Source organism: Maniola jurtina, chromosome 9 (genome assembly GCF_905333055.1).
Source record: "Maniola jurtina chromosome 9, ilManJurt1.1, whole genome shotgun sequence".
Classification (NCBI taxonomy): domain Eukaryota; kingdom Metazoa; phylum Arthropoda; class Insecta; order Lepidoptera; family Nymphalidae; genus Maniola; species Maniola jurtina.
Window position 1 is genome coordinate 7,985,305 of NC_060037.1, and position 26,659 is coordinate 8,011,963.

Here is a 26,659-nt window from a genome sequence, read left to right on the forward strand (position 1 = left end):
GAAACACAAACAAAACGCAAAAAAATTTGTTAGCTATCCCACTAGGTACAGTACAACCAAATTAATAATGCGCATAGAAATCTTCGTCACTGTTCGGCAACGGTTATATGATACACATGATATTGACTCCTATTTCTTTATAACAAGGTGCAAAATTCGTCGTATTCCCAGAAACACCCGAATCATTGAATCGTAAGAGCCCTTAACAATGCACTTGCATTTTGCACCTTGTTATAAACAAATAGGAGTCAATATCATGTGTATCATACGACCGTTGCCGAACAGTGACGAAGATTTCTATGCGCATTATTAATTTGGTTGTACTGTTTTTGCTAACTTGCTAGATACCACAAAGATAAAATATGTTGGAAAAAATGACATTACAAGTTTAATATGTGACATATTTTTGTAAGTTTTTTACCTAGAACTTTTCTCGAAAACTACCTTGTCCTACATAAAAAAATAAATATTTCAATATTTCTTTTACATAAAAACTTTTATGAGCTGAGTTGGATACGTTTCTCGTTTCTGTATCACATAGGTACTGTTTGTTTTAGTCTTTAATACAATTTTCAGTCATAATAATATTACGATTGATCCTGGATTGATTGTGTACGTGATAGCGTTCAAACAAGAATTTATTCTCTTGTTTTACTCTTTTACTCGAGAGGCTTTATTAGGCGTTTGTAGGGCGCTTTAAATACGCCCTTTGCGTAACGCAGTTTCCCAACGATAAACAGTCAATTTGCTGGAGACTACACGGCTTCAGGAAATATAAAACGAGTGTTTAATGAAGTCATTTATACCCTTCTTCTGCTAGAGCTCGAAAGTAACTACTTTGATTGAGTGATATATAGCTATCTAAAGATATAAATCCGTCATCCCTCGGGACTTTAGTGAAAATTAAAATCTGAGACAAGGGCTACGTTGTAAATGTAAAGTTATTAATTTTATTTAGGGACGGGCTTGTTTGTTATCCGATAAAAGGCCTGGAATGTCTTTATTGTGTTAATTGCGTGTTGATTTTAGCTTAAAGGGGTCGTCTGCCGTATGAAATTACTTCTATGAAGAAAATTATTGACGCACAGCTGCTTTTATTGATTATAGAATAAGATTGCCTAGTCCATAATCTAGATTCTATTCGTCTAAAGGCTAGACTAAGTAGATACTAGCTAGAGCACTAAAATGTTCCAACTAAGTCACATACTCAAATCCAGTAGTCAAGTACTTAGGTATTAATGAATAATGACGCTATGGGAAAAAATTGACTGATGAAGATTATTTATTATTACCCGACTACGGCAAAGCCGAAAGGAAGGGTTATGAGTATTTTATATTTATCAGTCCAGTCTCGTACGGGTGGACTTAGCTGTTCTAACTGTTAATATATAATGTTTATTGTTATTAATATGATGAACTTAAATGAATAAAATTTTAAAAACGGCGTTAAAATCCACTGAAAGAAGTTTAGGCTAACTAACGAGAATTATGACTTTTGTACACTATTATAAGAAGAGAAGGGATAGACCTATGTACAAGCTCCAACTTCAAATCTACATCTATTGTAGGTCATATTGACTAATTCTGGGGGCAATTGGGATACAATCAACAATTACTCGTACGTATTACATAATAATACAGAATTTTGGTTAAACAAAAGGTATTGAAAATGTTAAATGAGGCGTGAGATTACCTTGAAAAGCGTAATTTTATGCGTGACTTCGCAGAAACTGAGTGCCTATTTCATACATAATTAATTAGACATGGAGAACAGGCAGCTATTGAAGGAATATGAAAATAGTTTAAGTAATTATTGACAAACTCGTGTAAAAATTCCTGAGGGCCTTTGTTTTTCGTGAGGAAAATATCATCATCCAACATGGATACGACGGGCCACGCTGGAGCACAGACTAAAAACCTCATGAAGTTCCATTCCACCGCTGACAACGGCGCACAAGAGACCGACATCTCGTTACTCTGCCAACTAACTCGAGGACCATACTGTGAGCAACGGGCCGAGGCCTGAGGCTCTTTTTTTTTACGTGGGGATATCCTAATGGATACCACCGCGCTCGGGAAAGCGAGGTGGTTATGTCGGACTCTTACCGACAAAAACTGAGGCTTACCGTCTCAATCGTTGTTGCTGGGCACAGGGACACGAACGTATTCAACTGTGACCCAGCTAACGGCGGCCGCCAAGGCAGGCTCTGGGACTAAAAGGGGCCCCAACACAGTTTAAAGCTCGCCCTACTCTCCCACGGGTAACAGGGCCTGGTATAACTTTGTGTATAAATAAAAAATATCTACATTTGTAATATTTTTAGGGGCAGCCAGGTCGTGATTTGACAATTACTTTTTTATTACTTTATAACTAGATAATATGAATCAGGTACGACATTAGTTGAAAGGATGTACTTAGTTTGAATATAGATTAGATAGCGTCGCGAGCCCTAGATACCGGAAATAAGAGCCGACCTTTCGGCTTTCAGTCGACGCGCCCTGACCGTTGCGTTTTTGCCGGTTAACTTACGATGTTTTCCTTCACCGTTAAAGTAAATGATAGATAGACCTACCCAACACACCAAAAAGCGTCGTGCAGATATGTATTTCAAGTGTAATGCTTGTCCCATTTTAATGCAAAATGTGTGTGACCAAGTGTGAGTCACTGGCGCACTGAGCGTTCCGTACTACAGAACAAGTAAAATGGTAAGAATCACTTTTGTTAACGAACCCAAAAACTTACTTTGTTTGTAAAGGTTTACTTTTAACATAAAAAAAACTACGTATGATAGTTCAGAGTGATAGTTTTATTTTTTCTGTAAAATAGAGATAAGTGGGGGCGAGAATTTTTTTTTTCGACATTTTGCACGATAAATCAAAAACTTTAATGCTTAAAAAACTATTTCAGAATGTACAGCTTACAATCAAAATCCCTTTCATATGATACCCCACTTGATATAATTTTTTTTTGTGATGTGACACCGAATTCACAGTTTTCGGATTTTCCCCTTTACTCATGCTATAAGACCTATCTACCTGCCAAATTTCATGATTTTAGGTCAAAATTAGGGAAGTACCCTATAGGTTTTCTTGACAGACACGACAGACAGACGGACAGACAGGCACGGGTAGACAGATAGAGAAACAGACCCACAGAAAAACAGACAGACATCAAAGTGATCCTATAAGTAAGGATTAATTTTTTTTGAGGTAGGTACGGAACCCTAAAAAAAGAAAGACTTTTAAAAGCAAGCCTTTTACTTTATATCCCTACAAAGATGCTTTTAAGTTCAAGCTGCTGCATTCAGGGCTTTTTGTTTTCTTTTACGTTTTCTGAATGTAAGAACTTTGATGAAGCTCTTTGCAATCGTCTCAAATATTTATCTACCTAATTGCGCATTGCAGGCGCAAAAACATGAAAATGTAATGAAATGAACCATGTCGGTTAGTCTAGATAGATAGATAGACTTTATTGTACCTACACAAAAAAATACATGTAAAGGAATACAACACAGAAAGAAGAAAAACAGAAAAAACAATTGTGTGCAATGACCTTCTATCATTGATTGTGTGCAAAGGCGGCCTTATTGCTTAGAGCAATCTCTACCAGGCAACCTTTGCTGAAAGGAGAAGCTAGTGTTGCATAGTACCAAGTCGAAAGGAATTTCGAAATATAGTTGCTAAGATGACCGCCTCTTATTCGAGAGGTCGGGAGTTCGATCTCGGGAACGCACCTTTAACTTTCTGGGGCTATGTACCTTAATTAAGCGCATTTGCATTTAGTTTTTAATCATTTTTCACACAATAAGTTAAGAAGTTTGTTAATAAGTGAGGCATTTTATAATATTAATAAGTTTTTTTGTGAATACTCTTAATGTGTAAGTATATAGAGTTTGGTAACTAATCAAATTATTTAAAAAAAAGTATGATATATATATTAACAAGTTATGATTGTTATGAACATAATTATTGTATAAAAAGTTTTATCTTAAGAAGTTAGAAACTTAACTTATGCCTAGGTACCCTAAATTCGTAAATATTTCACGATACGAAGTGGCAATCTATATATTGGAACTTTTATATCTAAATATGTGCACAGTTGATGTAATAAAATTCAAAGCATGTAAATAATATCCTAAATAACTTTCCCGCTATTATACCAATGTTACCCGTTTCTACTATAGGCGTTACAAGTTTTTAATAATTTCTTTAACTGCAGCTATGCCGAGCTTTATAGCATTGGTAAATATTTTCTGAACAAAATGACTGTGAGTAGACAAACGATAAACACTGAAAGACAGACAGACTTATTGTTTAAGTCCTACGCATGGACGTGTCCTTCGTTAGTGGACGGGCTTTGAGAGTTCTTTGTTTTCTTACGGAACCCTAATTCAATTAGTCATGAACGTCACATGTAACCCAAAAATCAACGCGATGAGCGATAGCTTACTACCATAGAAGTTACCTTCGCTCTATTGAATTATTATCGGTCCAAAAAGTTGTAGCGCAAAATGGTAATATACAGGCGAGGCATCGTTTTGGAGGAATGGAAGTGGAAAGGGTGGCGCTGCTGTCGCGCATGCGTATTTGTCCAATAAATTTCAACATCAATGGTGAATCGTCCATAGACATTATTTTTGTTTCTGGCATTTTACTCTGCTTTCTGTTTGTAGGTTATGTTTTAGTCGTCAATTGTCAAAATTTTATGTCTAGTTTTTCGTGGAATTATTTGGATATTTTGAAAACTTACTAGTTATCCTTCTTTTAACGTGATTATCTATCAGGTATCTTTCCGTCAGATATATAATATTCTATAGCTTTTCTTGAATGGCAGTGTAGTGGTGACTCTGACTGTTTCAGACTTCGGTTTGACATTGAGATAATAATATGTGAATACCTATGTCGATGCGCACTTCTCATTACCAGAATTACCGTCTTCAAGCTGTAGATAAACGGTAAATACCTACTTCAGGATACATGTAATCTTACAAATCCCACGGCGTACCAAACCAACGTCAAGATGACTATGAGTCAGTTGTCTGTTATGAAACTTTACAACACAGTGGTGGATGATGTGATAGCAGGAGTGCGGGATTGCTTTTTGGACGATGGTGTTGATGAACAAGTGTTGCAAGAGTTGAAACAGTTGTGGAAAACAAAGTTGACGGCGAGCGGGGCTATGGACCCACCGCGGGCGGATTCCCCAGCGCTGCCACCGCCGCCAACCGTTTTACAAAACTTTGCTAAAGCTAACGGTAGCAACATTATGCCTAAAAGAGCTCAGGACATGATGGCACAAGGTTCCGGTCACTCGAGCGTGGAGCACAGTGCTCCCTCGTCCAACATAGCTAATGCTCATCCTCATCAAATCCTCGACCCTAACAACAAAGTGCCTGTACAGCTAACACTACCCGCACAACCTGGAGTGCCAGGCTCACAGCCGCGTTCTTTTACAATACAGATCCCCGCCTCTGCTCTCAATGGAAACAAGCTGCACCAAGTGCTAACAGGACCCATAATTAATGCAACCATAAGTTTACCACAACCTTTAGCAGCAACTCTATTACAGCAACACATTAACTCTGCATTAGCAGGTCAACAGAATGAGTTTGATGGTGGTGGAGGTGGCCGAAGTGGTGCAGCACCATTTTCTCTCGATGGTGCTTTAGATTCATCCGACGATGAAGGTTCAAATAATGGTGATGGGTCAGAGGATGGTGGAGGCGATGACGACGAGGATGAGGAGTCGGCAGAAGAGCGGGCGGAAGAGGAAGAGGAGGAAAGAGATGAGAGTGGGGGTGCGGAGGAGGAGCCCCTCAATTCTGGCGATGATGTGTCTGATGAGGAACCTGGTGACATGTTTGACACTGACAATGTTGTTGTTTGTCAATATGACAAGATCACACGTAGTCGTAATAAGTGGAAGTTCTACCTAAAAGATGGTATAATGAATTTAGCTGGCAAGGATTTTGTTTTTCAGAAAGCCAATGGTGATGCGGAGTGGTGAATGTTTGTAAATTGACTGAATTTTGAAGGGTCTTCATTATGTTGGTGTTATCGTTCTGGTTGATAGTATACTAAAAAAGACTACAATAACATTGGCTTAAGATTTTTGAATGTTGCCTAGCATTTAATACAAAATATTTCATAAAAGTCTTTTTTTTTCAACTTTTAAATTAATGCCTAAATTATTATCAATCGAACTATGTACAATACAATGTACATAACCATAAGAAAATCTTATGTAAATCCCTTATTACTTATTATGCAAATTAGCAAATTCCTGTGACATCTGTGTGGATTTAGGTTTTTTAAGTATCTTTTTGGAATTTCTCATTTCTCAAAATCCTTTAGTGTGTGTTCATCTACATTTTACTACTCAGAAGAAAACTAAACCCAAAGTTTCAAGTTTTTAGATCTAATTAAGGCTGTGCATTTCTGTCAGTCATTATACTGTTTTATAATGTAATGTATTGGTTGCATTATAATCTATTAATTAATTGGTTTCCAAATAATTTAAATATTATTTGTTATATTACCTTTTTTTTTATTAAAGCTTACACAATAAAATTGAGGTATGAAGAAATTAAAACAAAATGAGTTTTATTGAAATAAGTTATTATAAGTTTTTAACAATTGGCTAGTTATTAATACCATGTTTTAATAAGAAAAAATCTTAAGTCAATGCTGCTAGTAAAAATTATAGACTGTACCTTTGGTGGTGATGGTTTAGTATACTGGTGATTTTCAAGAGAGCTCAGTGAGGCGAAAATTTTAACTATGTATAAGAGATAGACCAGTTTGGTCCTAGGAACCACATCATAAAAAAAGAAAATGCATCCAGATTTTTAGAAATCTCATACGCAAGTCAGGAATCAAATTATCATACCTGTACTATTTCTTTAACAAAAATTGTAAGCGATTTTTTACTGTGGTAGTCGATAGTATGTTGTAGGAAATAAATGTTGTAAAGAAATATAGTCTCTAGAATAAACAAAAGAAGCTCGGTTTTCGATATCTGTATTAGAATAAGTGCAGGTTTGATTTCTTACTTTCGCATGAGATATTTTAAAAATCTGAAAGCAGTATTTATTTTCTTTAAAATGGATGACATGGATTCTAGGATTGAATAACTCTTTTAAATTCTCTCACTGACACTCTAAAAAGCAGCCTGTATTATTATATAATAAAACCACCACCTGTGTGAATTTTGTATATGTGATGACTGATGAGTGAGTTTCTTGATTAGCTTCACTATGTGTATTATTGAATAACTTCAAATTGCAAAAATGGTTAAATAATATACTATTTATATGTATAACCCAATCTGTTCAACTTTTAAAAGATCTATATACATTTATAATATGCCACCTAATGTAGGGTTACCATACTTTCCCGAGATCCTTTTTAGACACTTTGGGGAAGGGAAATGTTCATAGGTGAAATAAAACAAAAACTGATGCACAATTTGTAAAATACATATTATTTATTAATTATTTATAATTTATTATTAATCTTTTAATGGGATACAAATAATAATTAAACTTTTCTATATTATTATTTTTGTGATGATTTCATTGTCGATTGTGTTTTATGAATTCATGAAATTCTTCACAACTAATATACTTTAGTTGGATTGTAAATTCATATTTGTTGGGATATTTTATAGCTCATCCGGATATTAATGTTGATAACAATCTATCTTGATCTATTGGGACGAATGGCAACCCTAAAACTGATCTAACCCAACCTAATGCTTTTTAGACCAGACAAAAACACTACAAACATCCAATGTAATTGATAACTTGTATACATTGTGTATAGAAGAGAATAGGTAATGTACCATTTATTTGTTTATTTTATTTTCAGGTTAATTAAAACCTCAAAATCTCAATGGTTACTTGTAGGTTTGCACCTATGTTTTGTTTGTTTTATTGTATATATAGAGTTCCATACCTCAAAAGGAAAAAGGAACAGTTAAAGGATCACTTCTCTGTCTGTCTGTGTGTTGTGTCTGTCAAGGCATGTACAAGGAATCCTAATCTATAGAGTACCGTTGACTTGGAACAATCTTTGGCAGGTAGCAAGGTCTTACAGCACAAGTAAAGGAAAAAATAAATTTGTGGTCACATCCCAAAATAAAAAAGTGTTATTCCTCGTTGGATGGTATGGAACCCTTCGTGTGTGAGTCCGACTTGCACTTAGATATCAAACCTTTTTAAATGTTATAAATTTTTAGTGATTTTGTATGAAACTTTTACCAATATTGATGACATATATATATTTGTAAATATAAAAATGAAAGCTTACCTGACTTTATCCTGATAAATGTATTTATACCTACCTAACTTTCAAACTTGTCCTGTCCTTGTTAAGTTCTTTCTGAAAATTGTATCACAATGTTAATTTCATTTCAGTTAGGTACAATGGTACCTACTATGAATCAATTTTACGCAGTAAACTATTGTAGTTGTAGCGTTTTTATTTACAAAATGATTTCTGTTGAAATGTAACATCTTGAAATATAATTTTTGAGGTAAGAACTACACACTTGTTGTTTAAAAATCTGTTTTATTGTGCATTATGTGCCAAAAATGTGCACAGTATTAATGATTCATTTTATTTGTATAACAAAATGTGTCGATTTTATGCCAGATTGTAATAAAATATATACCTATATTTTTGCATTTTCTATAAAAAATTTGTACTGCTTAGTGAAGCTATGAATATATATTATATAGATGTATAAAGCATATTAAAGGTGGGCAACCATTTTGAGATAAAATTTAAGTAATTATGTAATTTACTTAGTTAATAATAATAATTAATAGTTTTGCGGATTCAGATGGTAAATTGAATGAGGATATAAAAATAAGCATTTTATTCTCTCAAATTACCTAATCATCACGGCTAATAATAATAATTGTTGTGTACACTCTCTAAACTAAACTAAAATAAAATGATAGGTCTAAATAATATATCCTTTTCATAATGTTTCGTGCGGAAAAGGATAGCACTAAATTTAGGTGTCAATTTAGTTTAGAGATTGTGTCCAATAAACGCCAAATGTTTTTATTTTCAGTTTTAAATTATTTCGTATCCTTATTCCTTATACCAAAAAAGAAATTGATTTTAAAATTTAGTACCTACCTATCTATCATTTAATTCAATAAGTTAAAAAAGTTGTGTGTGTGTATAGAAATAATGTCATATTATGTAAGATACCCACTTATAATTATAAAAAAAAAAAATTCTTAATAACCTTTTTTTCACCCTTAAGTGCACAAATCTTTTTATTTCAATGTTTTTCCATACCTACCTTCATTAAATACTTAGTTAAAATTTGTGATATGAATTTTAGTTTAAAAAAAATACCAATACTTAGGTATCTGTACTGGACAGTAGTAGCCACCACATTGTATTGTAAAACAAATCAAATCTTACATTTTAGTTGCTACCTAGTATCTACTATCTACTAGTTACTCAATTATTATTAGTTTCTTTAGGATTTGTTAAAACCCCTATGTGATGTTGATGAAGAAGGTTTAAGTACCTAATAATAAAATAATATGTTGGATTATTCCGTATTTTATTAATCACTACCCTATGTTCTGAAGTCTGAATGCGTTGCAATCAGGATTGGAAAAAAACATTAAAACGAAACAAAGCATGTTGTGTTTAAAACATTAAAACTTTTTAAATCGATACTTAAATAAATAAAACCATCAAACTAAAATAGTACCACCTCGGATGGTCAATATGGCCTACCAAAAAAATAAAAAATTTATCGAAATTGGTTCATATCTGGCGGAGTAATCGCGTAACAAACTCAAAAAAATGAAAAAAAAAAAAAAACAGTCGAATAGAGAATCTCCTCCTTTTTTGAAGTCGGTTAAAAAGTTGACAGGTAGCTGTAGCTTTAATTTTATAGGTAACTTTCTATTTCATCTATCTATCTATCTATTTCATTTAAAAAAAAACTGCCAAGTGCGAGTCAGACTCGCGCACCGAAGGGTTCCGTACTCGGGTATTTTTTCTGACATTTTGCACTATAAATCAAAAACTATTATGCATATAAATAAATAAAAATCTGTTTTAGAATGTACAGGTAAAGCCCTTTCATATGATACCCCACTTGGTATAGTTATCTTACTTTGAAAATTCAAACAAATTTTTTTAAATAATGTAACCCACAAATTCACGGTTTTCGGATTTATTCCTTTACTTTTGCTATAGGACCCACCTACCTACCAAACATGATTCTAGTTCAACGGGAAGTATCCTATAGGTTTTCTTGACAGACACGACGGACGGACGGACGGACAGACAGACAGACAGACAGTCAACAAAGTGATCCTATAAGGGTTCCGTTTTTCCTTTTGAGGTATGGAACTCTAAAAACCAACGGCAATTTCTGAGTGAGTAGGTCTACAGTTATTAAAACTCTAAACTGACTCTAACAAAGAATAAAAATGGGTCTGCTTCAAGTCAAGGAAGGGAATATTGCGGTGCAAGCTCGGGTATAAGAAGAAGGGCCACTTGTAGATTTGTTTCGAAAGTCGACGGTCCAATTATCCGCGCTAATACCGGGGTAGGATAGTAGGTAGATATACCTAGTTAAGTAGATACTAGATTTTTTTTAATGAAAATGTTCTTCGCGCTTGAAACGAGAAAAATAAAAGGTGTAAGTAGGTAGATATACCTATTATAATATTATAACAAATACGATTTACAAAACGAAGAATTTTTGCATTATTAGATGAACGATTCTCCTAGGTATGTCTTTATTAGGTTTTTAAAGAATCCCGGTAGAGCTTGTAAATTTTCCGGGACAAAAAGTAGCCATCCATAGGTAGGTATTTATACCTAGATGAAACGTCAACTTTTTAAAACAACCATACATTGTGCTTGTAAGTGCAAATATCAGCGCGCTATTTTTATCCGTATTTTCCATCGGAAATCGATAGTTATCGGGCGACGCTATATTCAATAGGTTTAAATTTACGTGGCTATGCATAGCAATTGCTGTTGCTATAGAAAACAGGTGAAAGGCTCGAGATACAGGGGTCTATCGATTAAAACGATGCTTACGGGATAGAGCGATGTTTACGGGATAGAGAGTATTAAAGAGACGCGAATCAATTTGGATGACATACATTACGAGATATTGAGATGAAATTTACTTGTGCCATGCGAACAAGCAGGTGCATCGTATAAGAGCTAGTAACACGTACTTTCATAGCAGTTAAGCAAACAAAATTAAAGGTCTGTCCCCGTTAGGCAAACAGTGAGCGGCTGACTCATAGCATTATTTTAATAAAGAATGCCAATAAGTGGCACATTTTGATTTCATAATCAGGATTTTTAGATACAAGAGAAGATAAAATCTGTTAAAGTGCTTAATTAATTCCAATTTCTCTAAAACTATATTAACTCATCTTCAGTACATCCTAAAATACCATAAAAATTACGTATCATCCTCCTATCGACAATGATCAATTATTATTATTTCCCTAATCATTCTTACTTCAATTTCAATATTTTGAAGACAAGCTCTAAGATATTAGAGTTTTTCTTAGTTATAGCTAGTTTTTTCTTATTATATATTATTTGATAAAATGTAAATTGTAGTGCATTAGAAATTTCATTTATCTACATTACAATTAAAAATCTAACATTTTTTCTCAATTACCATTAATAATTAATTATTATTAATAGGTACCATGTATTATTTCAAACAACGTGGACCAGTGCTAATGAAATAATAACATTCAATATGTATAGGGTACCGATCCCGTTTAAACCGTCATTCTTATGAGAACAGTCTTGCAACTTCATAGATTAATTGGGTTCATAGTTTTTAATTAAGCTAGCGCAGTTAAAAATAATTTCCACCCACAGTACCTATCTACTTATAGGTACCTAACTACCTATAGTCTATTCACGGCTACTTATTCAAATTAATTAATTAATTAAAAAAATTAAAGGCGACAAATATAGGTACTAATAAGTTTTAATAAATGTCTAACCGGACTTAGTAAAGACTTTTTACACGAGCGAAGCGAGGTCTCTGAGTCTACTTGAGTGAAATGCACTTGTCCGTCCGTTTGTTTGTCTGTCACAACTTCTAAATTACTGAACGTAATTACTCAAATTTAAACAAAATATGTAAACTAATGGCCGTCAGATAAATATTTTACTAAAAAAAAGTTTAACTTTAGGAGGTTAAACAAAAGTTTAATTTTAGGAGGCTCCCATACAAAATAGGGGAATTTAAAATGGAGATTGAATTCGACGCTATATGCCAAAATCAGCTTCATATTAGAAACTGAAATTTGTGTAGGTATACTTTCAATTATATCCTGCACTTGGACAACAAACTAAAATGAGATAAATATTATAAAGATACAAAATTATTTATTTTTAATGGGCATCAGTATTTTTAACATAACTTCACAATAATATAAAAATATAACAAGCAAATTGTGGTTCCTGCTCTTCGACTATGACATCTAAAGCTGGCGACTTTTCAATTTGGTATGTTTGCGGCAACGGCTTACGACCTTCACGGCATAAGCGAGCGAGTAAATAGATGCCGGGAAACCTATTCCCTACGCTCATTCGAGTCAAATGCTTTCCGTGAAGTAAAAGAGTAATTACAAGGTAGCCTTCCTTTTGAGGGCGTTTGCCAAACCGATTGGAATCTCTTCTGAAACGAAAATCGTCCTTTGCACAGTGGTATCCACATGCCATTGTTGAGCTGATGTTGATCAGGATAATAGGTATGTTTTTATTTTCCAAAGGAACGTTCTACACAAAAACTTTGGGATTCGCCATTGGTTCAGCTGACACATTCAAATTTGCTGCAAAATCTTACAAGTGACAGAGATCAAGCCAGGCTCCTAGCATTATCGGAAAAGGAATCTGGGTATTGGCTTCATGCCTTGCCATCCAAGAATCTCGGCACCCTTTTAGATAATGAAAGTTTTCGTGTGGCTCTAGGTCTCAGATTGGGAACACCGCTGTGCCATCAGCACAGATGTCCGTGTGGAAAAGAGGTTGATAAATTTGGAATCCACGGACTCTCTTGCCAAAGGAGCGCTGGTAGGCTATTTAGGCATGGCTCTCTTAACGACACGATCAAGAAATGGCTGAAAACGGCAAGCGGCGCAAGTATGCCTCTCTTATTGAGAGTTACATTTTTGTTCCGTTTGCCGTGGAGACCCTGGGGCCATGGAGTCTTAGTGCAAAGAAATTTTTACGAGACATTTCACCGCGTTTAATAGCCTCATCGGGTGACAGAAGGGCTGGCTCATTTTTTGCGCAACGGATCAGCCTGGCTGTCCAACGCGGAAATGCAGCCAGTATTCTTGGCACCATTCCACGCGGGCATGATTTGTATAGTAATTAGATAAGGCTAGCTTTAAGTTTTATTGTAATATTTTCAATAAAAAAAAAAAAAATTTAGAGGAGCTTATCATCATCATCATCATCAGCCTGTGGACGTCCACTGCTGGACATAGACCTTCCCTAAAGAGCGCCACCACACCCGGACCTCAGCCTTCCTCATCCAGCCACTTCCCGCCAGCCGCTTAATATCATCGGTCCATCGTGCTGGAGGGCGTCCCACATTAACTACGCTTGCTTAAAACGCTGTCTCCACTCAAGGACTTTCCGGCTCCAACGGCCATCGAGGAGCCTATAATAATTCGTTAATAAGCGATTTGAAAAGCTATGAAATATCATAGTAAAACACAACGAGACATTTAAAAACAAAGCTATACCTAACTATAAGCTAACATGGCAATAGGCTTTGAGAAAGTTGTCCCGACGAATGCATGAATAAAACGCGAAATGCACTTTGAATACGAGAAACTAGGTATGTATTTTAAAATGTTGACGGAAAGAAACAGGGTATCTAAAGGGTATCTAATTGTTTATTACTGATAACAGTTATATTATCAAAACCTTAATTTTCTATTTAGTCGATATGAAAAGTAGTAAATAGGTAGGTATACCTTTTATTTGGAATAGCCACCTATTTGCACCCTTGAATCGTGATCATTATTATTTATAACTTAATTAAAACATATATAGGTACATATTTTATTGACCGCAATTCGCACGTCTAGGAGAAAATTTGTCACGGGGTCGGTTTCGATTTTACGAAGTAGATTATTTGTCTTTCCTGAACAATTAGTGCAAAAGTAAAAAACTTTCTAGACGTTGAAACGTGACTGTCTTTTGTAGCATAAACTGGAATCCCACGCAGGAAAAATCCGGCCAAGTGCGAGTCGGATTTGCGCACCGAGGGTTCCGTACTCGGGTATTTTGTTCGACATTTTGAACGATAATAAATAAAAATCTGTTTTAGAATGTAAAGGCAAAGCCTTTCATATGATATACCACTTGGCATAGTTATCTTACTTTGAAAATTTAAACACATTTTAATTTTTATTAATGATGTAACCACAAATTCACGGGTTGCGGATTTATTCCTTTACTTGTGTTATAAGACCTACCCACCTACCAAATTTCATGATTCTAGGTCAACGCGAAGTAGCCTATAGGTTTTCTTGACAGACACGACGGACAAACGGACGGACGGATAGACAGACAGACAGACAGATAACAAAGTGATCCCATAAGGGTTCCGTTTTTCCTTTTGAGGTACAGATCCCTAAAAATAGGTAGGTATATACTAGTAGGTAGTAGGTAAGCATCATAGAGCAAACAAAAGCTCGTATATTTGTACCCATACTTCAAAGCTTGAGTGAATTTGATCATGTACGCAAGTTATGAAGACCAAGCAGACACGTACTGATATATTATTTTTTTAGGTCCACGGAAGCTTACTTACTTACATCAATCAGGTGATAGCTGTTAAAACAAAATACTATGTTGTATTTTTGAAAGCAGCATATGCCCGCGATTTTGTCCGCATAGGTAGATTTTACCTTCGAAAAACCCCGTGAGAACTAATATCATATTATGCCGCAGAGTTTCTTGTTGGTTCTTCTCGGTAGAAACGGCATTCCGAACCAGTGCCAGTGGTAAATTATTTTGACGATTCAAAAGCTCTTGTAAAAGTTTATTTGAATAAAATTATATTATACTAGCAAACCCGGCGAACTCCGTTTCGCCACCAGATGGCTTCGTTTTATGTAACATTTCGTTTGGTGATTAAAAGAAGAAGAAAAATTTTTTTTTGTTTTATATTTGAAAAGGAAAAATTTGTCACATGAAATTAACTGAGCAGAGTACAATGATTAGCTGTCAAACAATGCATCACGCACCGGCGCCATCTACTTAAAATATTGGTTTGTATTACATGCTTTAAAAAAATATTTTCACGCTTTTCTCTTGAAATTTTTCCTGAATTTTCTTTGCTATAAACCACACGGAGCCACTAATGAACTCGGGTTTCATCTATACTAATAAATAAAATTGGAGTGTCTGTCTGTAATTTCGAAATAACTACCGCATATTAAGGTCATATGGTTATTTGAACCATACCATAACTGAATCACACGTTTTCAAAATTTTTGTCTGTCTGTCTGTCTGTCTGTCTGTCTGTTTGAAAAGGCTAATCTTTGGAACGGCTAGCCCGATTTTGACGGGATTTTCACAGATAAGTAGAGGATTGACCAGGGAATAACATAGGCTACTTTTTTAACCGACTTTCAAAAAGAAAGTTGTGTTTTTCTACCTATGTACATCGAAATCTCCGAGATTTCTAAACCGATTTGCGTCATTTCCTTTTTAATCGATAGAAGAACTTTGCGACATTGTTTCATAAAAAATTTGGATTCCTACTCCTCAATCCTGATGCTGCAGGGGATCTGACCAATCCACGCGGGCGAAGCTGCGGGCATCAGCTAGTTTCAGAATAAAAAGGGTTTACGCCATAGCCCACCATACTGGCCACGAGTGGTTTGAATTTTCAGTCATCAGATTTTGTCTGTATGTTTTCCTTTACCATTAAATCAAATTAGTGATATTTGATTGTGCCAACGCTCATATCTCCGAAAAGTTAAACGTCCCGGATAGATGCCGGGACCTCCGACCAGGATATCGAAGTTTTACTACTAGATTATCACAAGTTTAGGCTATCATCGCGCAAGCAGACAGACAGGCGTGTACATAGTATTCGTTAATAAATTATACTGTAAACTGAACAAAGTCCTACCTGTTGAATGCGTAGCTTTCCCTCATTCGGGCCCCGCGCCTCGCTCCGAACGGCTGCGATCTGCCCCTGTACCTATGTAGAGCGCTGAGTCTCTATCATATTATATAGACTAGGTATATTCTAACACAAAATATTGTCTAAGAACATAAATGAGTAAATATTTCAAAAAATATCTTTAAAAAAGTGTAAATCATTTTAAATGCTCTGAAATGTATTCTTAAAATGTATTATCTTTGTTTCAGGTTTTCGGCCAGTGAAGTGAGCATAGTGCTGGAAAATGTCGTGTTTCAGTGGCAGCGTGTTGATTCCCGATTAAGTGAAGTGTAATTTTTTTTCATTAGTTCCGTGTAGTGATGATGTGACTTGAAAGTGAGAGACAAAGCGCCGCCATGCTGCCTTCAAACGTTATGTCCTTTATGAAGAAGGTGAGTGGTAAAGCGGATTTCCTTAACAATCCTGCGTTTTCTTCTTTATGGTGTGTTTCTATTTTTCATAGAAATCCAAATCTCATATAGGTGCAATATGCACCGGTATAATAAAATTATATATTAGTCATATATCCAAAATGAGAAGGTATTTTCTCTCTTAAGTAAGCCTTTTCATTTTCACCATTTTGATAATAGCCGTAAGTAATTACTAACATTTCTAATAACAGATTAATTGCGTAAAAAATTAAGGAAGCCTTTAGTTTCAGCGATAGCCTATTTTCTATTACAAATATTAAATTGGTTTCCAAATCAAAGATTTTCATCTCGGCCGTAAACTAATCTACGGGAACAAAGGCTTCTAATAGAAGTTATTACCGTTCAAAGCATTAATTACTTCTTGGTAATTAACCTGGTAGTTGTGGGTTTTCATTATTATGGATGACTAGCTGATTCCCGCGACTTCGCGTGCATTTTGGTTTGCTAGAACTCCATGGGAACTCTTTGATTTTTCCGGATAAAACCCGTGCCACTCTCCAGGTCTTTAATACCCACGAGAAAAATCAAGTTTGGCCGTTACAAATTCATCGAGTTTAATCGGTTAGGTAATATTTAAATGAGAACCGAACTACTTTTGTATGGAGAGCGCCGGGAAGCGCACTAGGAAAACTCTCAAGACACTCTAACATCAAGGAATTTTATATTTCTTTCCAAAAGGATGAGATGTATATTAATTCTATAAGTAAAAAGGATTGTGAAGCGCTTTCAATGGGAAAATATGAAAAGATCCTCATTAGGGAGTCGTTATCTATTCTGTCCGGAATATTTGTGCCTTTCTGCATAGAAATGGAGAAAATACAGTGACAGATTGCCTACCAATTTGGATTTCTGAAGCACATACCTACATTAATTACACTTATAAACATATTTGCAATAGGACGACAGACAGCCCAGAGAATTCTTCAGGGAATACCTAGTTCCTCTTCATTCCTTAGCATGCTAATAATAACAATACTATCGTAAAGTCAAGCTCAAGTTCAAAGAAATCTTAAAAAAAAAGGAAAAACTTAATGCTACTTACCTAAAAAAAAAAAAAAATGTGGACAAAATCTGAAAATTGTCTAAAAAAATGTTTCTTTTTTCATTATGCTCGATGATGGTTGCCTACCTCTCTGATTTGCTCATAATATCTGTGTAGGAATTGTGCAAAATCCTGGTCTGCCTTTGGATTGTAGGATTTTATGTAACGTATTTTAAGCTAAGAAGTATATTTGTTTAAGGCAAGTTTTTAAATGATCGTTTTAATTTTGCTTAACGGTCATCTTTTTAGTGCCCGGCCTGTAGTCGGGCACTTAGATTGAATATTTATGTTCCAATCTAACCTAACCTAAGAATTTAGCCGGACGAATGACCTTAAGTTAGGTAGGTATATTAGCCCGATAGAACCGCAGACCGTGCACTTAGGTTTTATTGGGCTAATATTATTGGGCTAGCATGAATATTTATGTTCTAATCTAACCTAATCAAAGATTTTGCCCGACAAATGGTTGGTCACGTCATTCAATCATTAAAAAACACATCATTAATTTTTTTAAAGTGCGCATTTATAATAGACCAATCAATATTTTAGAGAATCGAATACTACGAGTATTATCTGTAAGCTAGGAATTTGTATCGGCTACGAAGAATGAGCAACCTTGGTTTTACAACGTTCCTACTCAAGACTAAATATATTTTAAAACACCTCTGGTGAGAAAACATGAGCAAGAGGTCATTAGGGAGTCGTTTTCCTTTTTCCGGGATAATCTACGCCGCACTCCACCGCTTTAACATGAACACCGAGAAAAAATAAGGCCGAAGTATGAGTTAACAGATATAGTCAAAGTTACAGCTTACCTGATAAACATTTTTTTCTAGTTTCCATAACATTACCATTAGGTTATGTTTTGGAAACTAGAAAATAAAACATAAAAGAAAACTTTAATCCGCCGTATTTGTGTTTACAAGTACTAATCTTAAAAAGGGCTGAAAGGATTTTATTCAACTTTTTACTAATATAGGTACATATTCTTATAGGAAAGGTTCCGAGGTAGGTAATAATATTAGTACCTTCAAAAGAACAGTGAATAGGCACCTTATAAGCAGGCGCGCTCTACCATGGGCTGCATCATCACCACTATTTGACCTGATTGTAGTCCAGCACAAGCCTATATAGTTAAAAAGGAACATAATCATGGTAGTAATATAGCCTAAAACATACATTCAGATACCCTGATACAACCCTGGTAAAAATGACAAAATTTAAAACATCTTTGATTTCGAACATTGTCTTTTGTTGAATTATTTCATTTACATATTTATCATTATTTGTTGCAAAGAAGTGAATATCAAAAAGTAGTTCTAGAGTACCTTCGATAAAAAACCGATTGGAAAACGAGACGGGACTCATTAGGCAATAGTATCGTATTTCGTCTAAATATTTGGCCTAAAGAGGCGCAAAGATGCTATTTTTCGATGAATACCGAGAAAAAAATGAGGCCGTGAATATTAAAATTGATAAAGCAAGATAAAAGTTTTTTTTATAAAGAACATGGTATTTAAAAGAAAATTATGAGAAACATCGTACTTGGTTCTTTACAATATCTGGAGGATATCAGATTTCAATTACTCTCTATGTAGGTAATATTGTAGAATGTATTGTTTGCATATTGTTCGATAAAAAATATTTCAAAGAACCTCATAAATTGTTTTCTATTTTGTCGCGAGACCCATATCTGCATGAAAACCGAAGAAATACCAGACGAAATAATTATTTACTTAATTTTTTTCTGTTTATCAACATCCCATCAAAGTAATACACACATAAGCACAGTTGCGTAGAGGTAGTATTTTTAACCCCCAACGCATACATGAAGTATAATATAAGTTGAATGTGTGCATCTGTATATCTACCTATGTATCTGTGTGTCTATCTGTGGCATCTATGCATCTGTTTATCCATGGCATCTTAGTGTTCAAACGGATGGACCGGCTTGAACGCGGTTCCGTTTGTTCGACAGCCGATGGTTTTTAGTTGGTTGTTGAAAATCTGTTGAACATTTTGAGGTGTATCTATTTTCACACCCAGTGTAAGGACATCAGTCGTCCAAAATTGATTATTTATTTTACTTGCATCTGTCTTAGGTTTCGATCCCGACTACATGCAATGTTTATGGTAACCTTGACCCCCCGCTTTGATTTAAATTTTTAATTTAAACAAAACCTTTTTACTTTAATATGCCTACCTATTAACCTTCAATATCATCCTAATATATAAAAGAGATGAATAAGATCAAAAATATAGTATACCTATTACCTAAGTTTGAATTAAAAGACGAGTCGATTAGGTAAACTGATGGTATTACTCTTTGAAGTACTTTAACAGATTGCAAAATTTAAAATACGGTTACCCAAACACGACTTTAAACGACATCTTTAAGGGTTTGGGGCCTTCAGTGTTTTCGTAAAGCATGGACCCTGAATTGTCAGACGGTGCCCATTTATTCTGTTTTTACTTCGTAAACTTTACGCGTTATCCATCGCAGCAATTTTGCTCAATTTGTAAACGTTTGTGGTATAAAAAAAACTTTTACCTATAATTTCTTACAACCTATTCAAATTATTGGTAAAATAATATTTCTTTCCACGTAAAAATCAGGTCACGAATCAAAACATTTCTAGCTAAGGAGTCATAACATAACAGAAACTTTTCCCTTTGTTAGTTAGGACGCATTATTTATATTTCTTTATAGAATACTAATAGAAGTTATACTAATTTTAGCCGGCGACTTTGTTGGAAGTGTAAAGAAGAGTTGAGGGGAGGTGGGGGGAAGTAGAGGGCAAGTGGGGGAGAAGAATGGAAATGGGGGAGGTAGGAGGAGCTCAGAGGAGGTAGGGGGATGCGGAGGTGATGGGGTTGATGATTAGCGAAGTGTGGGTAAAGTAGGGGGAAGTGGGGAGGTGGGAAGAGACGGGAGGTGAGAGAGGTTGGAGGAGATGAGGGGAGTTCGGAGAGTTGGGAGAGGTGTTTTTGTTAAAATTCAAAGTTAGGTAAGGATAGAACAGAAATACTCATGTGCACGGCCACAGGCCGGGAACTTAGGTTCTTTTGGGTAACATATCTGACTTGATTTAAACGTAGCGATTTTTAAGTATTTTCCCACTAATTCCCGCCGTTCCTACCATCTCCGCGCACCTCCCCCCGTCTCTCTGCATCTCCCTCTACATCCCCCACAACTCCAAGAGTATAACTTCAAAACTGATAATTTTTCATACAAATTTCAAACCCCCATTTTACCCCCTCAGGGGTTGAATTTTCTGAATTACTTGCGGATGTCAAAGTCATAATTACCTTTCAGCCCGATCCATCCTGTGTTGCTGTGCGTTGATAGATCAGTCAGTCAGTCAGACAGCTTTTCCTTTTATTTTATAGCAGAATAATTCGATGTTTTACCTTATATCCTGTTAAAATTATTGTAGGTATAACCCGTCTTGTTACGTAGCTATTTTCTTGTTTTAATCATAATATCTATGTAGCAATTAAAATTGGCTCGAGGCCGAGTTCCCTACAATGTCTAAATTGGATATTGTTAAGCTTTAACCCAGATTTTATGTTCTGTGTAGTTTCTAAACTACATTAATGTTAGATACCTACCCAACGCGAACGGGTGATAGAAAATTCATCTTGAAATTACAGTGTGAAATAGTCCGTGAAATGAAATATGTATCATCATCATCAACTATGGATACTTCCTCACGACACAGTCTTAAACCGCCTGAATCTAGCGACTTCCTGCGATTAGTCTGATGTCATCTATCCACTTAGAGAAGGAGCTTCCAACGCTATGCTTTTCATAGCACAGCATGACCTTCATCCATTCCAACATCTTAGGAACCCAACGTTTTTCGGTTTTTCGAACTATGTATCCATTGCCACTTCAGCTTCGTAATTCATTGAGCTATATCGGTTAGATACCCTGGTTTTCGTATGAACCTCCTTATCGCTGATTTATTGCTGTAGGGAAAGTCCAAGTATAACCATCGCGATGGAGAGAGATATTCTATGTAAGTATACCTATTTTATATCGGTCCATGCTTCGGCCCACGTCCAATGTGCACTGAAGCCAGGGAAAATAAAATAAATATATACCTATTTAACAAACTTTTGTGATATAATAAGGATTCCTAGTAGGTATATAGAGTTCTGCAGGAGGCGCAAAATAACGCATAAGTGTCCTATAAATAACAGATATGTTAGCACATAAAATAATATTGATACGAAAGTAACTTTAGTTGCTTGCCTACTACATCGCATAATTTTAATATGAGATAATATGAGAAAAACTAAGCCATACATAAAACATGTACGAGGCCAAGAAAGCTTTAATATAATATTTTATCGGTTACAAAGCACGTATGACGGTCGAGATAAGAACTTGTATCGTTTTTGCGGCCGCTTGGTCCCCGGCGGCGGTCTCCGGTTTCTATATTTTATACGATACTTATTAACATAATGCTGTGCCAAATACGTCTAATATGTATAAGGAAATTTAATAAACTTGCATAAGCTGATCTACTATGTTTTTATATCGAATGACTCAAACAAGGTTTATTCTTTGCGTAGAAACCGCGTAGTCGACTTATTTAGGTAAATTTCACATTCAGTACCTATTATTTTTGATCTTTTGGAGAAACAAAAAAAAAATGTAACATTTTATTATTAATCTTTATTTCAGACTTTGTCCGCGTGGACTACCTACATAAATTTCTAACCTTTATTTTACCCCATAAGGCTTGCATTTCCAAAAATTCTTTCGTAGCGGATGTCTACGTCATAATTAGCTATCTGCAGTCGGTACCAATTTCCTTTTATATACCTACTAGAGGATGCCCGCGGCTTCGCCCGCGTAGATTTCGGTTTTTTTTAAATCCCGTAGGAACTCTTCAATTTTCCGGGATAAAAAGTAGCCTATGTCCTTCCCCGGGATGTATCCCAAGTCTGTACCAAATTTCATTAAAATCGGCTCAGTGGTTGCGCCGTGAAAACGTAGCAGACTGACAGACAGACAGACAGACAGAAAGACAGACAGACAGACACACTTTCGCATTTATAATATTAAAATAAGGATTTAAGATATAAGGTAATTAATATTATATAGTTATTTTAGATTTCACTTGTCATTTTAACCCTCTGTGTCAACTGTCATGTCAAAAATACGGTTCACCTTTAAATTAAAAACTAAAATCGTACTTTTGATATGGCATTTGAGACATATAGCTAATAGGAGGAGTTAGTTCTCAATTTGTATTGACTATACATAGTGTTGTACCTTTACGGAATGAAAATGAAACGGATGGTACAGAACCCTTCGTGTGTGAGTTTAACTCTTACTTGACCGGTTTACTGTATCGAGCCTTCCTGCCTTTTGTGTGTCACCTTACAAAATTAATGTGTTGTATTGTGCTGTTATCAGTAAGGTGTGTATGTGACCGAATTAACGCTTCACTGAACCCTGTTATTCGTTCCGCAATACCATTGTTATGGGTTACCATTATTTTCTAACGTTGTGCGATGTGATTAAAACTGGGATCAGAGAAAAGTGTGTAAAAGATACAATGCGATAGTGACAGAAAAATTGCTGCAAATTCGGTACCATTTCAGTTACTCACCCTGATACTGACGGTAAGATTCTGCAACTACCTGTAGGTATTATGGCAGTGTAGTATTCACAGTAAGCGGTGTAGCCTAGTAAGGCGCCATTCCACGGACGAAAGAAACGCAGCAATAGTATGACCCTGTGGGGATTGGGCCATAGAATTTGTATTAAGTTTGTCACACAGCTAGACTATCACCGTTATTCTCTCGTCCATGGAGATGGCGCCTAAGCGGTGATAGTCTAGTGGTTAATATGTCGGCCTTCTTTTCGGGCATGGAGCTCTTACTTTTCACAGTTATGTGCGTTTTAAGTAATTAAATATTACTTGCTTTCGGTGAACGAAAACATCGTGAGGAAACCTGCATGTCTGAGAGTTCTCCATAATGTAGGTGTGTGATAAGTCTGCCAATCTGCACTGGGCCAGCGTGGCAGTCCAAAGCCTACATCCTCCTAATTAGAGGAGACCCGTATTCAGTAGTGAGCCGGCCGGTTGAACACGATGATGACTTCATAGTATTGTAAAACGCTCATAATATAAATTTGAACTAATATAAAATAAACAAAACCCAAGCAGTATCCTGCTAAATCTAATTGCTGACCTCACATAAAAAACAACGCCTCGACGCTTCGAATAAAGGAAAGCCCTTTCCCTAATAATACAGGGATAGTCAAAGCCCGTAAAGACCATCAGAGAGCGGGATTTATCGGGTCGGATAGGTAAGAACTCGTTTAAAGGAACTTTATACGAGATTTGTTGAAGAATTCTTTAGATTTTAGACCTTAGAACTTTTTACAATTAAAGTCGGAATATTCTCAACGCGCGATGGAAACGTGTACCTACAACGTTGCTTGAGAGGTTGTAATGCAAGGTTGTTGGTATCTCTATACAGGAGTTTTTACTGTAAAACTCGCGTTAAAGCCTCTCTCTGCCAAATAACTTGCTTCATATACCTAGTTCTTTGTTTAACGAATTCTTACCCCGCAGTTGCCATCGCACCGCGCTGCTCTCATTTTGCTTATTTTAAGATTCACCTATCGATAAAAGGGATAATGTATGTATGTGTATACTTTATTGCACCACAAAACACAAATGCCAGGTTACAAAAAAAAATAATTAAAATGTAGGTACAAAAAGGCGGTCTTATCCCTAAATAGCGATCTTATACTTAATATCGATAATAATACTTATTATGTCTGTAATGGTCAATTAATATATAATACATATATAAATAATATAATATATTAGCTTTCCTTGCACTCTCAATCTTATATGATTAATTATTTTTTCATTGCTTTAACCTCTTTTATATAGCTACGAGGGCGGCACTGAAAATTTCGGGAATCAAGGAAGTGACACAACATTACTATTTAAAAATGTATTTATTGCTTTTCGAAGTATTTTCCGCGAAATTTGACACATTTTTCCATACGATGGAACCAATATTGAAGCAACCATTCCATTCGGAAGTTGGGGTCTTCAAAATGGCCGTTTTGTAGGCGTCCACAGCTTCTTCAGGTGATGAAAATCTCTGACCACGCAATGTATTCTTTATTTTAGGGATAGTACAGAAATCATTAGGGCTTAGGTCGGGGCTGTACGGCGGATGGTCTAATAATTCTATGTTTTCTTGCTCTAAAAACTCTTTTGTTCTGTGCGCGGTGTGAGAACTCGCATTGTCGTGATGGAGGATGATGCGGCGGTTGCAGTTCTCTTTACGGAGTTCAGAAACGACCTGTGGCAAACAAATGCTAGCATACCATTCTGCATTAACCGTTCTTTGTCCCTCAAGAGGAATAGTCGCAACATGGCCGGTTTTGGAGACAAACGTGGCCACCATTTTTTTTGCAACACTTCGTGAACGAACAATTTTTGTTGGCTTTAACTCATTTTCGAACACCCAAACTCGTGACTGGTTTTTTGTTTCGAGTTCGTACGCGTATATCCAGGATTCGTCACCTGATACGATGTTGTATACAGCATTTGAGGATCCTGCGTGGAATCTTTCAAGAGTTCTGACGCACCAAGTAACGCGAGCCGCTTTTTGCTCTTCACAGAGCAAATGCGGTATCCATCGGGAAAACAAGTTTTTTACACCTAATTGTTCATGCAAGAATATTTGTATTTGACTCATGCCAATGTCTAAAGTTGCCTGAATTTCGCGGTATGTCACATGTCGATCTTCCTCAATCAGCTTACGCACAGCATCAACGTTTTCTTGGGTGACTGCAGTTTTTGGACGACCTTGACGGGGATCATCACTGAGCTTGACACGTCCACGTTGAAATTCAGCAAACCAGCAATAAATTATGGTTTTGGATGGGGCTTCATCACCAAATGCAGAAATCATCCGGTCAACACACTATTTTTGTGTTAAACCACTTCGAAAGTCATAATAAATCATCGCTCTAGAATTTTCTCGAGTCAATTCCATATTCTCAACGACTAAACAAGTTTGACAAGACATTGTGAAAAGACCGAGAGTCTTTTTTTAAATAAATAAATGGTATTCGATTTTTAAAACCAAGGAGTTTTCAATTAAAAAGATTTTAATATGACAGGGATAGTGGAAATATTCCATTCCCGATACTTTTAGTGCAGCCTATGTACTACCTATATTATGCAGGTAGGTACTCATAGCTCTTCTCTGTGCAGGAGTTATAATATAGCCTAGTGGTTAAAACGTCGGCCTCATCGTCCTCGTCAGAGGTCCGGAGTTTGAGAACGGGCACGCACATCTAACTTTTCGGAATTCATGTGCGTTTTAACCAAATAAATATCACTTGCTTAAACGGTAAAGGAAAACATCGTGAGGAAACGTGCAAGCCTGAGAGTTTTCCATAACATTTTCAAAGGTGCGAAAAGTCTTTCAATCTGCACTGGGCTAGCGTGCCATAGCCTAAATCTTTCTCATTCTAAGTTCTAAGAGGAGACCCGTGCCGTGAAGTTAGCAGGCGATGGGTTCATCATGGTGATAGCTCATATAAGAGACAGAGAGAGATCATAAAAGTAAAATAGAGATTTAACTTGTAATAAAAATCGCTATTGAAATAAGTTAACAAAGTCTTTTATCTTCGCTATTGAAGTTTTATTGACTTTTTTTAACGTTAATATTTTATTAGATCAAAGAACAACGCTTTTCAATTTCACTGAAACCGTTAGCTGCTCCGGGATTTGAAAACTCGAATTAAATAAATAGCTATTTAACCGACTTTCAAAAAAGATGGAGATTCTCAATTCTATGTTTACTTAAAATTTAATTCCCTTTACTCCGTCAAATCTAAACGAAGTTCTATAATTATTTTGTTAATATTTGGTCCTATTTAAATTTGGTGGAGATCTGTTGAATAGG

General features: G+C 35.7%; 2 protein-coding genes across 2 annotated transcripts in view; both read left to right on the forward strand.

Moving 5' to 3' along the window:
* Positions 1-26,659, forward strand: part of LOC123868260 (regulating synaptic membrane exocytosis protein 1) — a 152,350-nt gene that overhangs the window by 45,131 nt on the left and 80,560 nt on the right. The window contains exon 2 of the mRNA XM_045910696.1: positions 16,432-16,614. Within this exon, the coding sequence (XP_045766652.1) occupies positions 16,579-16,614 (36 nt within the window). The 5' untranslated portion in view covers positions 16,432-16,578. The remainder of the gene's footprint in view (positions 1-16,431; positions 16,615-26,659) is intronic.
* LOC123868264 (transcription initiation factor IIA subunit 1) lies at positions 4,622-9,580 on the forward strand. The gene is made up of 2 exons (XM_045910700.1): positions 4,622-4,784; positions 4,861-9,580. The coding sequence occupies exon 2, from the start codon at positions 5,021-5,023 to the stop codon at positions 6,005-6,007; it is 987 nt and encodes a 328-aa protein (XP_045766656.1). The 5' UTR covers positions 4,622-4,784; positions 4,861-5,020; the 3' UTR covers positions 6,008-9,580.